General features: G+C 38.4%; 1 protein-coding gene across 1 annotated transcript in view; it reads right to left on the reverse strand.

Annotated features, from left to right (window-relative positions):
- Positions 1 to 12,556, reverse strand: part of STK10 (serine/threonine kinase 10) — an 81,233-nt gene that overhangs the window by 17,124 nt on the left and 51,553 nt on the right. The window contains exons 5-8 of the mRNA XM_070937364.1: positions 10,975 to 11,047; positions 9,734 to 9,928; positions 5,533 to 5,614; positions 3,983 to 4,117 (exon numbers count right to left, since the gene is read on the reverse strand). Of these exons, the coding sequence (XP_070793465.1) occupies positions 3,983 to 4,117; positions 5,533 to 5,614; positions 9,734 to 9,928; positions 10,975 to 11,047 (485 nt within the window). The remainder of the gene's footprint in view (positions 1 to 3,982; positions 4,118 to 5,532; positions 5,615 to 9,733; positions 9,929 to 10,974; positions 11,048 to 12,556) is intronic.

The following is a 12,556-nucleotide window of genomic DNA, read 5'->3' on the forward strand; positions in this document are numbered from 1 at the left end:
AGATCTACTGAGAATTGGCTGTTATACTGAACACCCTGGCTTGTGCAGCCAGCTGGTTACTGATGGCTATGTCTGAATGAAAATCAGGAACCTGGACAGAGTATAATACTAGAAAAACATTTTCAGTACCTTAGTCTTGTGTCCTCTGTGCTTGTCTTTAAACCATACCAGCTTTCCTAGAAATGCTATTCTTTCATCTGAACTTGAAAAACACTTTTTAACTTTTCCTATGAACCCAGAATTGTAAGACACCTAGTCACTTGGTTAAGCTGGATGGCTATAGAAATAAATCTTAAACCTTAGCCATTGATCATACATTTTTGCTTATCTTTATTTAGATTGGATTGGCACTTTTGTGTCCCAATTTCAACTCTGAATGCATTTACACATTCATGAACTATGAACAATTTTGCTAAAGCTCTGCAGGCTAGGAGAAGATCTGCAGGCTAGGACAAGTACTAACCTATCAAAATTATACAGATTTGTCTTGCATTACCATTATATTCCTTGTTTTGTGTCAATTAGATTGGCCTTATAATAGAGGGACAATGAGTTAACCTACTATATTTTTTCTGCCCTTCCTCCAGTGAATTTGGGATAATGTAAATAGTAATTTCACTATCTTCCAGTTTATTCTCAGAATATCCTTGTGAAGCACACTAGGCTGAGAAACAGTGATTGGTCCAAACAATTTTCTTTTACTATGGCATTCAAACAATTATTCACCCCCTAGCAAACTGTTAAAGCAATAGTTCCTGACCGCTAGAATTAGAATGAGCTAAATAGGACTGGAAAGGTGATGATTAGTAACAATTGCATTTATAAAAACTTCAGGATTCCTATTGCCCCAATTAGAACCAAGCATTCTTATTGGACTATGCAAGTTGCAGCTGTTCAAATCTAAACTGGAGCTGCAGTGAGGAAGGGCACATTGTTGAAAGTTCATCAGAGCCTATTAGAAAGAACTAAATTGGGACTGGATTCCCTGCCTTTCATCCGAGCAAGGAACAAAGGCAGAACTGGTTATCTATTTCCTTTAAAGTAACATGCAATTTGACTTCAGGAAACCACTCCTTTTGCTTGGAGGATTTCACCAGATAATAACTATCAAGCATTTTTTTTTTCACTCTTTTCACATACAAAGGAGTAGGAAAATTAGTAATGAAAATGCCGAAAGGTGAAGCTTAAGTTTTCCCGGGAGCAGAAGGCTTCAGGCTGCCCTTCTACATAATTTGTACTAATGACTGTCCCCCCCCGCCCCCCCCCCCCCGCCCCATCCATTTCACTTTCTTTTCAAACTGTGTATTGCTCACCATTGTACTGGATAGAATCTGAGTTGCTTCAAGTATTATTAATAAAATCTTGGCAGCTACTGAAGGAAGTGCTGTGCCAAAATTATATTCTGCATTTTTAACTCTTTTCTTTTGAAAGGGATGGGGGGGAGGATGCTTTTCATTGTTTTCTCCAACGGAAAACAACATTTCCTGAAATTTCATGGAAAAAGTGGAAGATTCTTGCAGCTCTTGTAGTTAGGAGATGGCCAAGGAATGAAGACAGATATTCTGTCTCTCATTGTGGAACCGCTCTACAGCAATCTTCATCTCTCTCGCTTCCCCTGCTTCAATTATATTACAAGAGAGGCAACTACAACAGAAGTTCTCACATGAGGCTTCTACTCATTAGACAGCCAGAGAGGCTGCAGAGGTGAGGACTAAAATGAAAGACAAATCGGACAGAAAAATAGCATTTCTTCCACCTCGTTACAAAACCACAACTAAAATACGTTCAGAAGAAAACCTCAAAATGAAAAACAGAAACAGAAACTTTATTCATGAGGAAAGGAAATCTCAAGAAATGGACAGGCTTCAGCCCAGAGCAAGGGCAGAATGAGAGTCACTAAAATGGTAGTAAGGTCTGACTATAGATTTTTTGACTAGATTTATAGACTTTTGATGTGGACCAGGGAAAAAAAATGAAATTATGATGTATGGTTTTGGTAACTGGAAAAAATAGATTATAGAAAAAATATATATCATGTTGTAATCCTAGACTAAGAGGTTAATTTACATGCATATTTATAACTGCTGTAAAGAAAATTGGAAACTACTTCTTCATATTTTCTTTCCTTTTTTTCTTTCCTTCATTTGTAGCTTTTTCTTCTCTTTTTTTTCCTTTTCCCTTCTGTTCTAAATAATCGTTATTGTAAGTATTTATCTTTCTTTTTCAAAATTGCAATAAAGTTATATGAAAAAAAATCTATAAAGTAAATAAAGTCATTCTTCGCTGCAAACAATCCTCAGCCATATTTCCTACAAACCAAAAATCTTTGATTTCCTGTGTTGCATTTGATAAGATTCAGTGATACTCGTATTAGAGACACAAACCTCTTACAAATCCTTTATACATGCCTTAATAAAAAAAATGTTTGTTACAATTCACAACCTCCGTGCAATAAGGTACAAATCTGCCTGTGTACTTGACACAGAAGGAGAGCCTGAGATCACATGTGAGTGTGTATGTGTATCTGTCTCTGTCTGTGTATGTGTGTATGTACATACCTCAGAAGGAAGGCAGGAGAAGTAACCTCAGGTTAAACAGTCTCTAGGGCAAAGAGAAGGTAGAGGGGACATGCAATGCATTCTTAATTCTAACTATATTCTACTGCCTCCTTGTAACCAAGAAGTCATGAGAAGGTCCAGAATGTTGAAGGTCCATTCAATATTTTTGAATCTATACCTCTAGCAATATGGAAAGCAAAGCTACCATGCTCCATTCTATCCTACCACAAAACTACTGCTGAGTCAGTACAATATATTCTTGGTTTTCTTGTGGTTATTCTTGTTGAAAAGTTAGTTTGTACAGGCTTCCAAATACTTCTTTCAAACGCTGTTTTTATTTTATTCATGTCGGGGACAAAAGGCAGAAAGAGACAAAAAGTTGAGCTAGTTAACAAGATATATTCTACAGAAGATTCTTCATTCTTTTTATCCAGCGAAACCATTGATGGATGGGAATGTGCAGAGTCTGCCCTATCTTACCCCAGTTTGAAAAAAAAATTTTTTTTTAGATAATATCCTTGTTGTTGGCTAGTGACTGCAGATCTCACCTTGCTTGATGATCCTGAATCATTCAATGGACCAAACGCCTCTTCCCTGCCCAAATGTCTTTCCTTCTATCTGTCCTAACTAAGCCTGAAAGCAGCCAGCACAGTCCAGGGAGCAGTTTACAGTTTTAATCCTAAGAAGCTAAAGGCTACGTTCTTCATAGTTAAAGGTGCCAACAATTAAAATGTTTCCTAGGGGACATGTTTGTCCACACAGCGAGTGCATTTATTGAGAAAGTCATCTTGTAAGCGGAAAGGGAAGGCTTGGCTCCCTGTCCAAACATTGTTTGAAGGATTCCTGGCTGCTGAATAAAGAGCAGCCTCTTCTCATCCAAGGAGCCCATTCTTCCTGCCCACCTGCATAAAAGCAACACAACTTCTCTCCTCTGCAAGTAGCTGCAGGGGTCAAAGGGAGCCAGCACTTTGCTTTCAAAAATCCAGCTAGTGTAGTTTGTGGACTCTAAAGGATTTTTAATGTGCATGTATACAGTACATATGTCTGTGTCTACTAATGCATAGATGTATAAGCACACATTCAGGTATGTATAAGTCAGTAGTGAAATCCAATTTTTTTTACTACTGGTTTTGTGGGTGTGGCATTGCTTGGTGGGTATGGCAGGGGAAGGATACTGCAAAATCTCCCATTTCCTCCCCACTCCTGGAGGAAGGATATTGCAAAATCTTCATTCCCACCCCACTCTGGGGCCAGCCAGAGGTGGTATTTGCTGGTTCTCCAAACTACTCAAAATTTCTGCTACCGGTTCTCCAGAACCTGTCAGAACCTACTGGATTTCGCACCTGGTATAGGGTAAAAGTAATATTTTGCTTTGTTTCCTTAAAGCAAACATCTCTTAATGCAATAAAAGGAATTCAACTTACAGAGGCAGATTCTGACGAGTCCTCTTCCTCACCTTCCTCTCTATTGTCTTCAATTTCCTCCATCACTTCAGCCTTTGCCTCTGCCACGAGCTCACGTAAGGCTTTATTACTGGTGACCTTGCTGACAAAAGGATGCTAAAAAAATCAAGTTCATGATTACCAAACTAGCCTGATTCTCTTGCAAATCAAGAGCAAGACAAAGTGAATGTAGAGGCCTTGTCAGTTATCTCTCTCTTCCTTTGCTACTCAAATATTCATGTTCAATACAGATAGTCCTCCAGCCTACAACCACAATTAAGCTCAACATTTCTGTTGTCAAATGAGACATTTGTTAAGTGAGTTTTGCCCCATTTTATGACCTTTCTTTTCACAGTTGCTAAGTGAATCATCGCAGTTATAATTTAGTAACATGGTAGTTAAGTGAATCTGGCTTCCTCATTGGTTTTGCTTGTCAAAAGTGGCAAAAGAGTTAGGGACACAGCAATGGTCGTAAGTATGAACTAATTGCCAAGCATCTGAATTTTGATCACGTGATCATGCGGATGCTGCAAAGGTTGTAAGTGTGAAAAATGGTCATGTCACTTTTTTCAGTGCCGTTGTAACTTTGAACAGTCACTAAATGAACTGTTGTAAATTGAGGATTACCTGCACAATGTATTGATCATGAGTTACAGGCAATAATATTGCAATCTCTAACTTTAAAATAAATAGTCATAAATCAGTTTCTGCATTACTGGGGCCAAAACATTTCCAGAAAATGTTAGGAGCTAGAAGTATATTTAGTTATCAGTCTTTTATATAATCAGACTGGTTTCTTTCACAGTTGTGGCATTTGTGTGCTTCTAAGTAGCTGTTCTACACAAGCACATACTCTCTTTGACAGTGAAACACTGAAGCTCTTTGCACAGATAAGGCAAAGAGAAAACAGGAAAAGACATAAGGGCTAGCTGCCTCTTACAGCTTTAGAAAAATATGTTTTTATTGCTTAATAAGTGCAACTATGAGCTGGAATTGTAAAACACTCTGCTTAAAATTGGGCACTGTTACTATGAGGTAAGACAAAATTAGGCTCTCAGGTATGACATTCAATCTATGGGACTTCAGTCAGTATCACTATTCCTGCCTATAGAAGCATTATGCATAAAAATTGCATTCATAGGAGCAACTAAGGAGCTGAAATATACAAAATGTTATGTTAGATGTCCCTCCATCACAGTTGAACAGGTAAGAGGAACTACCTAATCATGTACAGTATATACACAGACTTACCTGGAAAAACCCAGTGAAGACCATAGTGTAAAATGGTTTCAGAAGTACAAGGGAGATTGTACTAGATGCCTCAGAAAGCAGAACTATGCAAATGGCAGAGTTCTTTGTCCCATGAGAGACAAAATTCCTACATAATTAAAATCTAAACTCCAGCAACCATCCAAGTTTTCTCTATATTAATAACCAAGGAGGAAATCTGTACTCCAACCAGGGAATGTGTGTGGATTTATGAGCCTTTCGCAGTGTCAACGTGTGTGACTCACTTGAGATGCTATACTTACTTCCAGTAATTGTGTGGCAGTTGGCCGGGTCTCAGGGTTTTTGTCAAGTGTAGTCTTCAGAAAATCTCTGAATGCTAGAGACCTTTATGAACAAACACACGCATTTAAAAATGTTGGGAGAAAGAAAACAAGAACATCCTAGCCTGGATACACACTACACGGTTTATAAATTGAAATTGGTGCTTTTCAGTGGGAAGAAACACAAAGTAGCACAAACTTGTATATATTTAATAATATTAGTAAAAAAAAAAAATGTGGCCTTGATTAATTGCAGATCTACCGCTGTTTTGCAACCCAGATACTGTAGCTGTTCAGAAGCAAGTTACATGCTGTCATTCTGTTCCCAATTCATGCCAAAGACCAAATGTTAGCAAGCTCACGCAGGGACAAATGGCTGCCTGAGTTTAAACTACTACAAAGCCTTCTGTCAGACAACTGATTGTACCCTCCTCCCTTCCTGCACCCCTTTTTCTGTGCCGGCTGCCATGTAAGAATAGATAAAAACACTTACTGCCAGTTTCTACATATAACCACAGCAAATATTTCACATATGGCTCCTCTACTCAGTGATTTTCTAGCCAGAAAAATTATACTGTCCTATTCTTACGCAGAAGGGAAGTGGTGGCTCAGTGGCTAAGATGCTGAGCTTGTCGATCGAAAGGTCGGCAGTTCAACGGTTCTAATCCCTAGTGCCACATAACAGGGTGAGCTCCCATTACTTGTCCCAGCTTCTGCCAACCTAGCAGTTTGAAAGCACGTAAAAAAAATGCCAGTAGAAAAATAGGGACCACTTTTGGTGGGAAGGTAACAGCGTTCTGTGCACCTTTGGTGTTTAGTCATGCCGGCCACATGACCACGAGACATCTTTGGACAGCGCTGGCTCTTCGGCTTTGAACTGGAGATGAGCACTGCCCCCTAGAGTCGGGAATGACTAGCACATATGTGCGAGGGGAACCTTTACCTTTTTATTCCTATGCAAGAAATTCAGAGAGTCTTGCTGTTTTCTATTCCTCTTGTAATAGGAAGCCTAACTCGATGACTTTCTAATAAACATTTTGTGTCCTGGGAGAGGCCAAAAGAAGCTTCAGAAAGTAAAAGTACAAAGTTGCACTAGTTGGATATTTGCTGGGAACTGTGCTGTGCATTGAAAATATCATCATAAATCACATTTCAAATTTTCACAGAAACAGAGAAAGTTACATTGCACCAGTCAAGCTACAGGTAGACCTCAGTTAAGAGCAGCAATCGGGACTGGATTTGCTGTTGTTAAGCAATGCGGTCATACAGTGTGATGTCACATGACTATGCTGTTTAGTGACAACAATTTCTGCAGTCCAGTTCTTCACTTCATTAAGTGAGGGCATCACACAATTACCATTTGTGACTTCCTGCTGGTTTCCCCCATTGGCTTCCCCCGTTGGAAGCCACCAATGAAAGTTGCAGATGATAACTACATGACCACAAGATGCTGCTATCCATAACTGTGAGGTTGCACAGTGCTCAGATAGCAATTGTGTGACTATGAGGATGCTGTGATGGCCAGAACTGTGAGGACCAGCCATAAGTACTACTTGTTCAGTGCCATCACAAGTTTGAACAGTTACTGAACAAGTAGTTGTTATGCAAGGACACTTGCATTTGTCTTAGAATGGAGGGAATTTTTCCTCTCCCTTATTATCATACGCATTTTAAATGAGGAAGTCAGGGAGAGAACCTGGTATCTTCTTATTACAACGAATGTACTTAGGTACTAAGCTATTATCTTTGTTCATATCTCGGATGCTGCAGAAAAATGTGATATTATATAGTCCTAAGGGAGGAAAGACACTATTTTAAGAGTTTGGAAATGAAATATTCTGGAAAACAGCACACTGCAATATCATATAAATAAGAAATGGAAAATAATGATTGAAAAAACTAAGGACAATGACAATGGGAGTTGTAGACCAAAACATCTAGAGAACATCAGGTTGAGAAAGGCTGCTCTAAGGAATTCAAGGTATACTTTTTGTATGTGTCAGCCCTTTGAGGTAGCCCAGAATCAGACACCAAAATCATGAATACTAAAACAGCTTTTATTATAGGGTTACAGTAACGGAATCTTGCAAATTTCTCAAATTCCATTCCTGCTTTGGGTGGAGATCTATCTGACTATTGTCTTGGCTGGGACTCTTCTTCCCTCAAGGTTATTTTCACAGCCCACTCTACCAAGTAACACCTTTACATACATGTTTTAGGAACATACGCTAAGAAGACAAAGCTCTTTGCCCAACATTACCTAGTTTTGAGGGATAAGTAGAGATTTGTGTATAAACAAAATACAATTTAGTACTAACAGTAACCAAGATGAGCGATATCTCAATGTTACGCTTGCTAGACATTGCTGGAATAATACTTTCCATCAGCTGCAAAACTCATGGTCAATAGTGAAAGGGGCAGAAGTTATAGCTAACCTGGAGATCACCATAGGGAATCTTAATCAAGACTAGGGATACATAATCCTTTTGTTGGAAACATTTCAAGTGATGCCCAAAGGGCTGCATTTGACAAACTGGGAAGAACAAAATCTAATTAAAATTACTTTAATTGACTTAATTAAATGCAGTTAAGGTGATTACTCAGCATGTTTTTAATTATTTCCCTTTTCTGTCAGATTAAATATTACAATTTAGTGGCAAGTTATGGAGTAGTCCTGAGGGATGCATTTAAAGCATTACAGCTTTGAGTAAGGGCTTGGTGCCTTAGGCGGTGTGTTTCTGAACTAGTCCAAGGTTATTAAAATAATAAGAAAAATATTTCCTTTCCTCTGGTTATACCTCGAGAACTTTTTTATTAAATGGGTCCCCATTGGCAATGGCAATATTTTATAGCAGCTGAGAAACCCTAATAATTAGCCATGCTGGCTGAGGCTGATGGTAGGTGGAATTCAGCAACAGCTGGAAAGGTTCCGCTTTTCAAATTCAACTTCTCAGATCTTTTCTACCATGATTATTCCAATTGCTACAGACCAGGGGTGAAATGCTCCCGGTTCGGACTGGATAGCCCAATCCGGTAGCGATGGAGGCAGGTGGTTCGGAGAACCGGTAGCAAAAATCCCTGCCTCCCCAATTGCCCAGCTGAGCCGTGCAATCATCAGAGGCTTTTCTTTTAATTTTTAAAAGCATTTTTTCTACAACCTCTTCGGCCAAAAAGGTTATAGAAAAAATGCTTTCAAAAGGAAAAACAAAGCCTCTGCTGATCAGGCAAGTCAGCTGGGATCGTCAGAGGCTTTAAAAACATTTTTAAAACAACCTCTTCAGCCAAAGAGGTTGAAGAAAAATGGTTTTAAAAGTAAAAAAAAAAAAAAAGTTGGCCACGCCCACTGTCATATTACCTCCCCAAGCCACACCCACAGAACCGGTAGTAACAAAATTTACATTTCACCACTGCTACAGACTTATTCTGTCTGCTTACAAAGTAAGGTGATTAATGTAGTAAAATATTTCCTATTAATATAATGGTATGTGAAAATGATGGGGACGCAGTGTTTCAGTGGCTAAGATGCTGAGCTTGTCGATCGAAAGGTCAGCAGTTCAGCAGTTCAAATCCCTAGTGCCGCGTAACAGGGTGAGCTCCCATTACTTGTCCCAGCTTCTGCCAACCCGGCAGTTAGAAAGTAGAAAAATAGGGACCACTTTGGTGGGAAGGTAACAGTGTTCCGGGCACCTTTGGCATTTAGTCATGCTGGCCACATGACCACGGAGATGTCTTTGGACAGTGCTGGCCTTTTGGCTTTGACATGGAGATGAGCACCACCCCCTAGAGTCGGGAACGAGTAGCACATATGTGCGAGGGGGACCTTTACCTTTACCTATGTGAAAATGACCTTGAAGGAGAACAAAAGAGATTCTGCTTAGGAAATGATCAGAGAAGAGTAGGAATCCCCAGGGGTTTAATAGTCAGAGGAAGAAATGTAGGAAAGACCTGCCCTAATTGATTGGGCAGTTAAAAGTGGTGATCGGAGATTTATATCTTCACCCTTACAAGATTCTATGAATGTAGCCTTACAATAATGTACAATTAGCTCATCCAGTCATATTTCCTGTTTTGTTTACCAGGAATTGTTAGTTGTTGTTAGTAAATGTGGGAGGGACAGAAGACCAGGACGCTTCTTGTAGGTATTCATGATTGTTAATGAACAAGAAAAAACAAAACCTCTTACCACTTTGATGGATAATTAAGAGTTGGAGGATCAGATTTGGCTATTTTCAGTAAGACCCTCATAGGGTTCAGCTCATGGTGAGGTGGCTCTATTTGTGCCATTTCTATGAGTGTTATGCCCAAGGACCATATGTCAGCCTTATAATCATAAGGGGTGTCTTTCATAGTCTCACACATTACTACTTCAGGAGCCATCCTAAAAAAACAAATCAAAGAAAGAAGAGTGAAATTATACTACAAATTCATTTTTGCTGAAAGTGATTCTAAGAACCATATCTTGTTTTCAAGCTAAACTATATATATATATTCAACTAGTCTAGGCTTAGTATAACAAGTATAACTTTGCAAGTAAACTATGAATGAAATATGAAAATTCATCCCTTCTGTACTCAGAATGGCCAGCTTTACAAACTCCTTGAATCCCGTTGTCTTTGGTAATACTACTGAATATAACATAGAAATGCATCCTCTACTGAAATTAATAGATAACAAAGATGGTTAACCTCTTTAGGCCATATCCAGCCCACATATACACTCCCGGTCATTCATCTCTCCATTCTCAATTGGCCACAGAAGGCAAGCAGTCGGCTAATGACATCTGGCCTAGATACTGTTTGAAATGGCAAATTAAATGCACACTGATTGCATCCCCTTAATGATGATGTAGCTGATTTAGCGATTAAATTCTTGGAGTGAATAGTTGTTTTCATATCCTTGGAATTGCTTCAAAAGGACATTCCACCAAATTTGGGGGTGGGGGTTTAAAAAAAAGACAGAACAGCCCAAATTCCATCAATATCTCATTCCAGATACAAGCTGCACTTTCTTTACTGTTTTAAGAGAGGCAGTGATTCAAATGACAGAATATTGTTGCAGCTGACAGTTTTTATTTCTTCCATATTTTTCCCTCCATCTCCAAGGATAAAATCCTTGAAACACACAAACTCATTAAAAAAACCCCTACAAATATTAAATACAGCACTGCCTTCTAGGGTGACACACTCATTTTATATTTTACATTCATTTAAAATACATACAAATGGGACTAATTAAGATCAAGATATCAGTCACACAGCACAGAGACAAATATATCTGAATATGCAGGGCATACTTTAAAATGCAGCCCCATAATAAATAACTACAACACCGTATGTTGAATAGGACACAACATCTCCCCTTCCCTCCCAATGAAATTTGGCAGCAACCTCTTTAAAGGTCATGCTACTGAAATAATCCTCTTACCAGTATGGTGTGCCAATGAAAGAATCCCTCTTCTGCACAGTCTTCATGTTTTTGGCTGATACTCCAAAATCGGCTGAAAAGAGTTGAAATCACATTCAATTCTTTAATGAATGTTTTGGGTTGCAGTGAAAAGGGCAACCTTTAATTATATCACTCCTCGGTTTATTTCTCAAAGCAAGCATACAGAGGACCAATAGAAACTTTAACCTGGATGGACACCAAGGACTCTCTGCATCTTATTGTACTACAATCCCCAAATTTGGGAATTGGCTCTACCCATATCTAGCCTATACTAATGATCTGAAACATGTTAAAAATATAAAAACAATGATAGTCAAATGGAATCTATACCCACAAAACATATTATTGCCAAATATTTTTCTCTTAAAACAGACTATTTCAATGTGGGTGAGTATTTGAGAAGGATGTGAAAAGTAATTTAGGATTCTGATTAACTTGCTTTTTTTAGATAACCATAATTACAGGGATGGTAAAGAAAACACTTTTACATCTGTCATCAAGTTAGAGCAGAATTTTGCTTTACTATAAGAGGGAAACAATTCACTGTCAGGGACTTCACCCCCCATCCTAACACATGGCTTTGCTATTTAAATTCAATTTCCTACAATAATTTACAGTTCCATTTTACAGTACATAAGTATTATTTCCACCTCTTCCCAGAAATTTCCACTATAAAGAGGATACAAATCCTTCTTATCTCTCCACATCAACAAATAAAATTCTCCACTGATATAGAAATGATGCCAATTCTCATGAAACTCAAAAAGAATAGCAAGCATTGATTTATACACAAGCCCTCACAGAACAATAAGAAAAATGCTGAATTCATAAGTAGCTTTCAGTGTCTCCTTACATTCCTACACCTACTACTTCTGCTTTTATTAGTCTTTTTAATGAGCCTAATTTCTTTATCAACTTGTATGCAGGACTTTTCATTGTGCAATTTTGGATTTTATAACTGCTGTTCCAGAGAATTCACATGCTGTTAAATTATGTTCTTGGCAGAACTGGACCTTTCATAATTCTACCCTGAATAGACTTAAGATGGGACAAGCATGAAGATGAATATATGGTGACAATGGGATGACAACTTGAGAAGGAAGGTCACAATTAAAAGTAATGAAAGGGCGCCATGTGTAATGCAAAATTTAAACTTCTGTTCTGCTCCTGGAAAGATAAATGCTGACTTATTGAGATATTTGATTATATAGCATTGTCTTCTAAATACCTGCCCAACACTAACCTGCTCTGCAAACAGGTTTCCATTTAGAGTTAACCAATTATCAAAAACTTCTGCTTATTAAGGAGAATGAGTTCTAAACAAAAGCATCCAATCCCAAGGAACCATTATTAGACAATTAAGAGATTGGGATAGTGAGTAAAAATCCTAAGAGTCTAACAAGAACATTAGAACAACAGCTATCCTTATGTGGCAGCATGGAAAAGGTTGGCCTTTTGGACAAAGAAATACTGTCTAAGCCAGTAAGAGAAGAAAATTCTTTGGTGGTTGTGTCTTTCTCACTGTAGCCAATGTTACATTCCACAAAGTTCACAAAATGAC

This window comes from Pituophis catenifer, unplaced genomic scaffold, assembly GCF_029215685.1.
Source record: "Pituophis catenifer annectens isolate HBS135680 unplaced genomic scaffold, rPitCat1.0.hap2 SCAF_2, whole genome shotgun sequence".
NCBI classification, from domain to species: Eukaryota; Metazoa; Chordata; class Lepidosauria; order Squamata; family Colubridae; genus Pituophis; species Pituophis catenifer.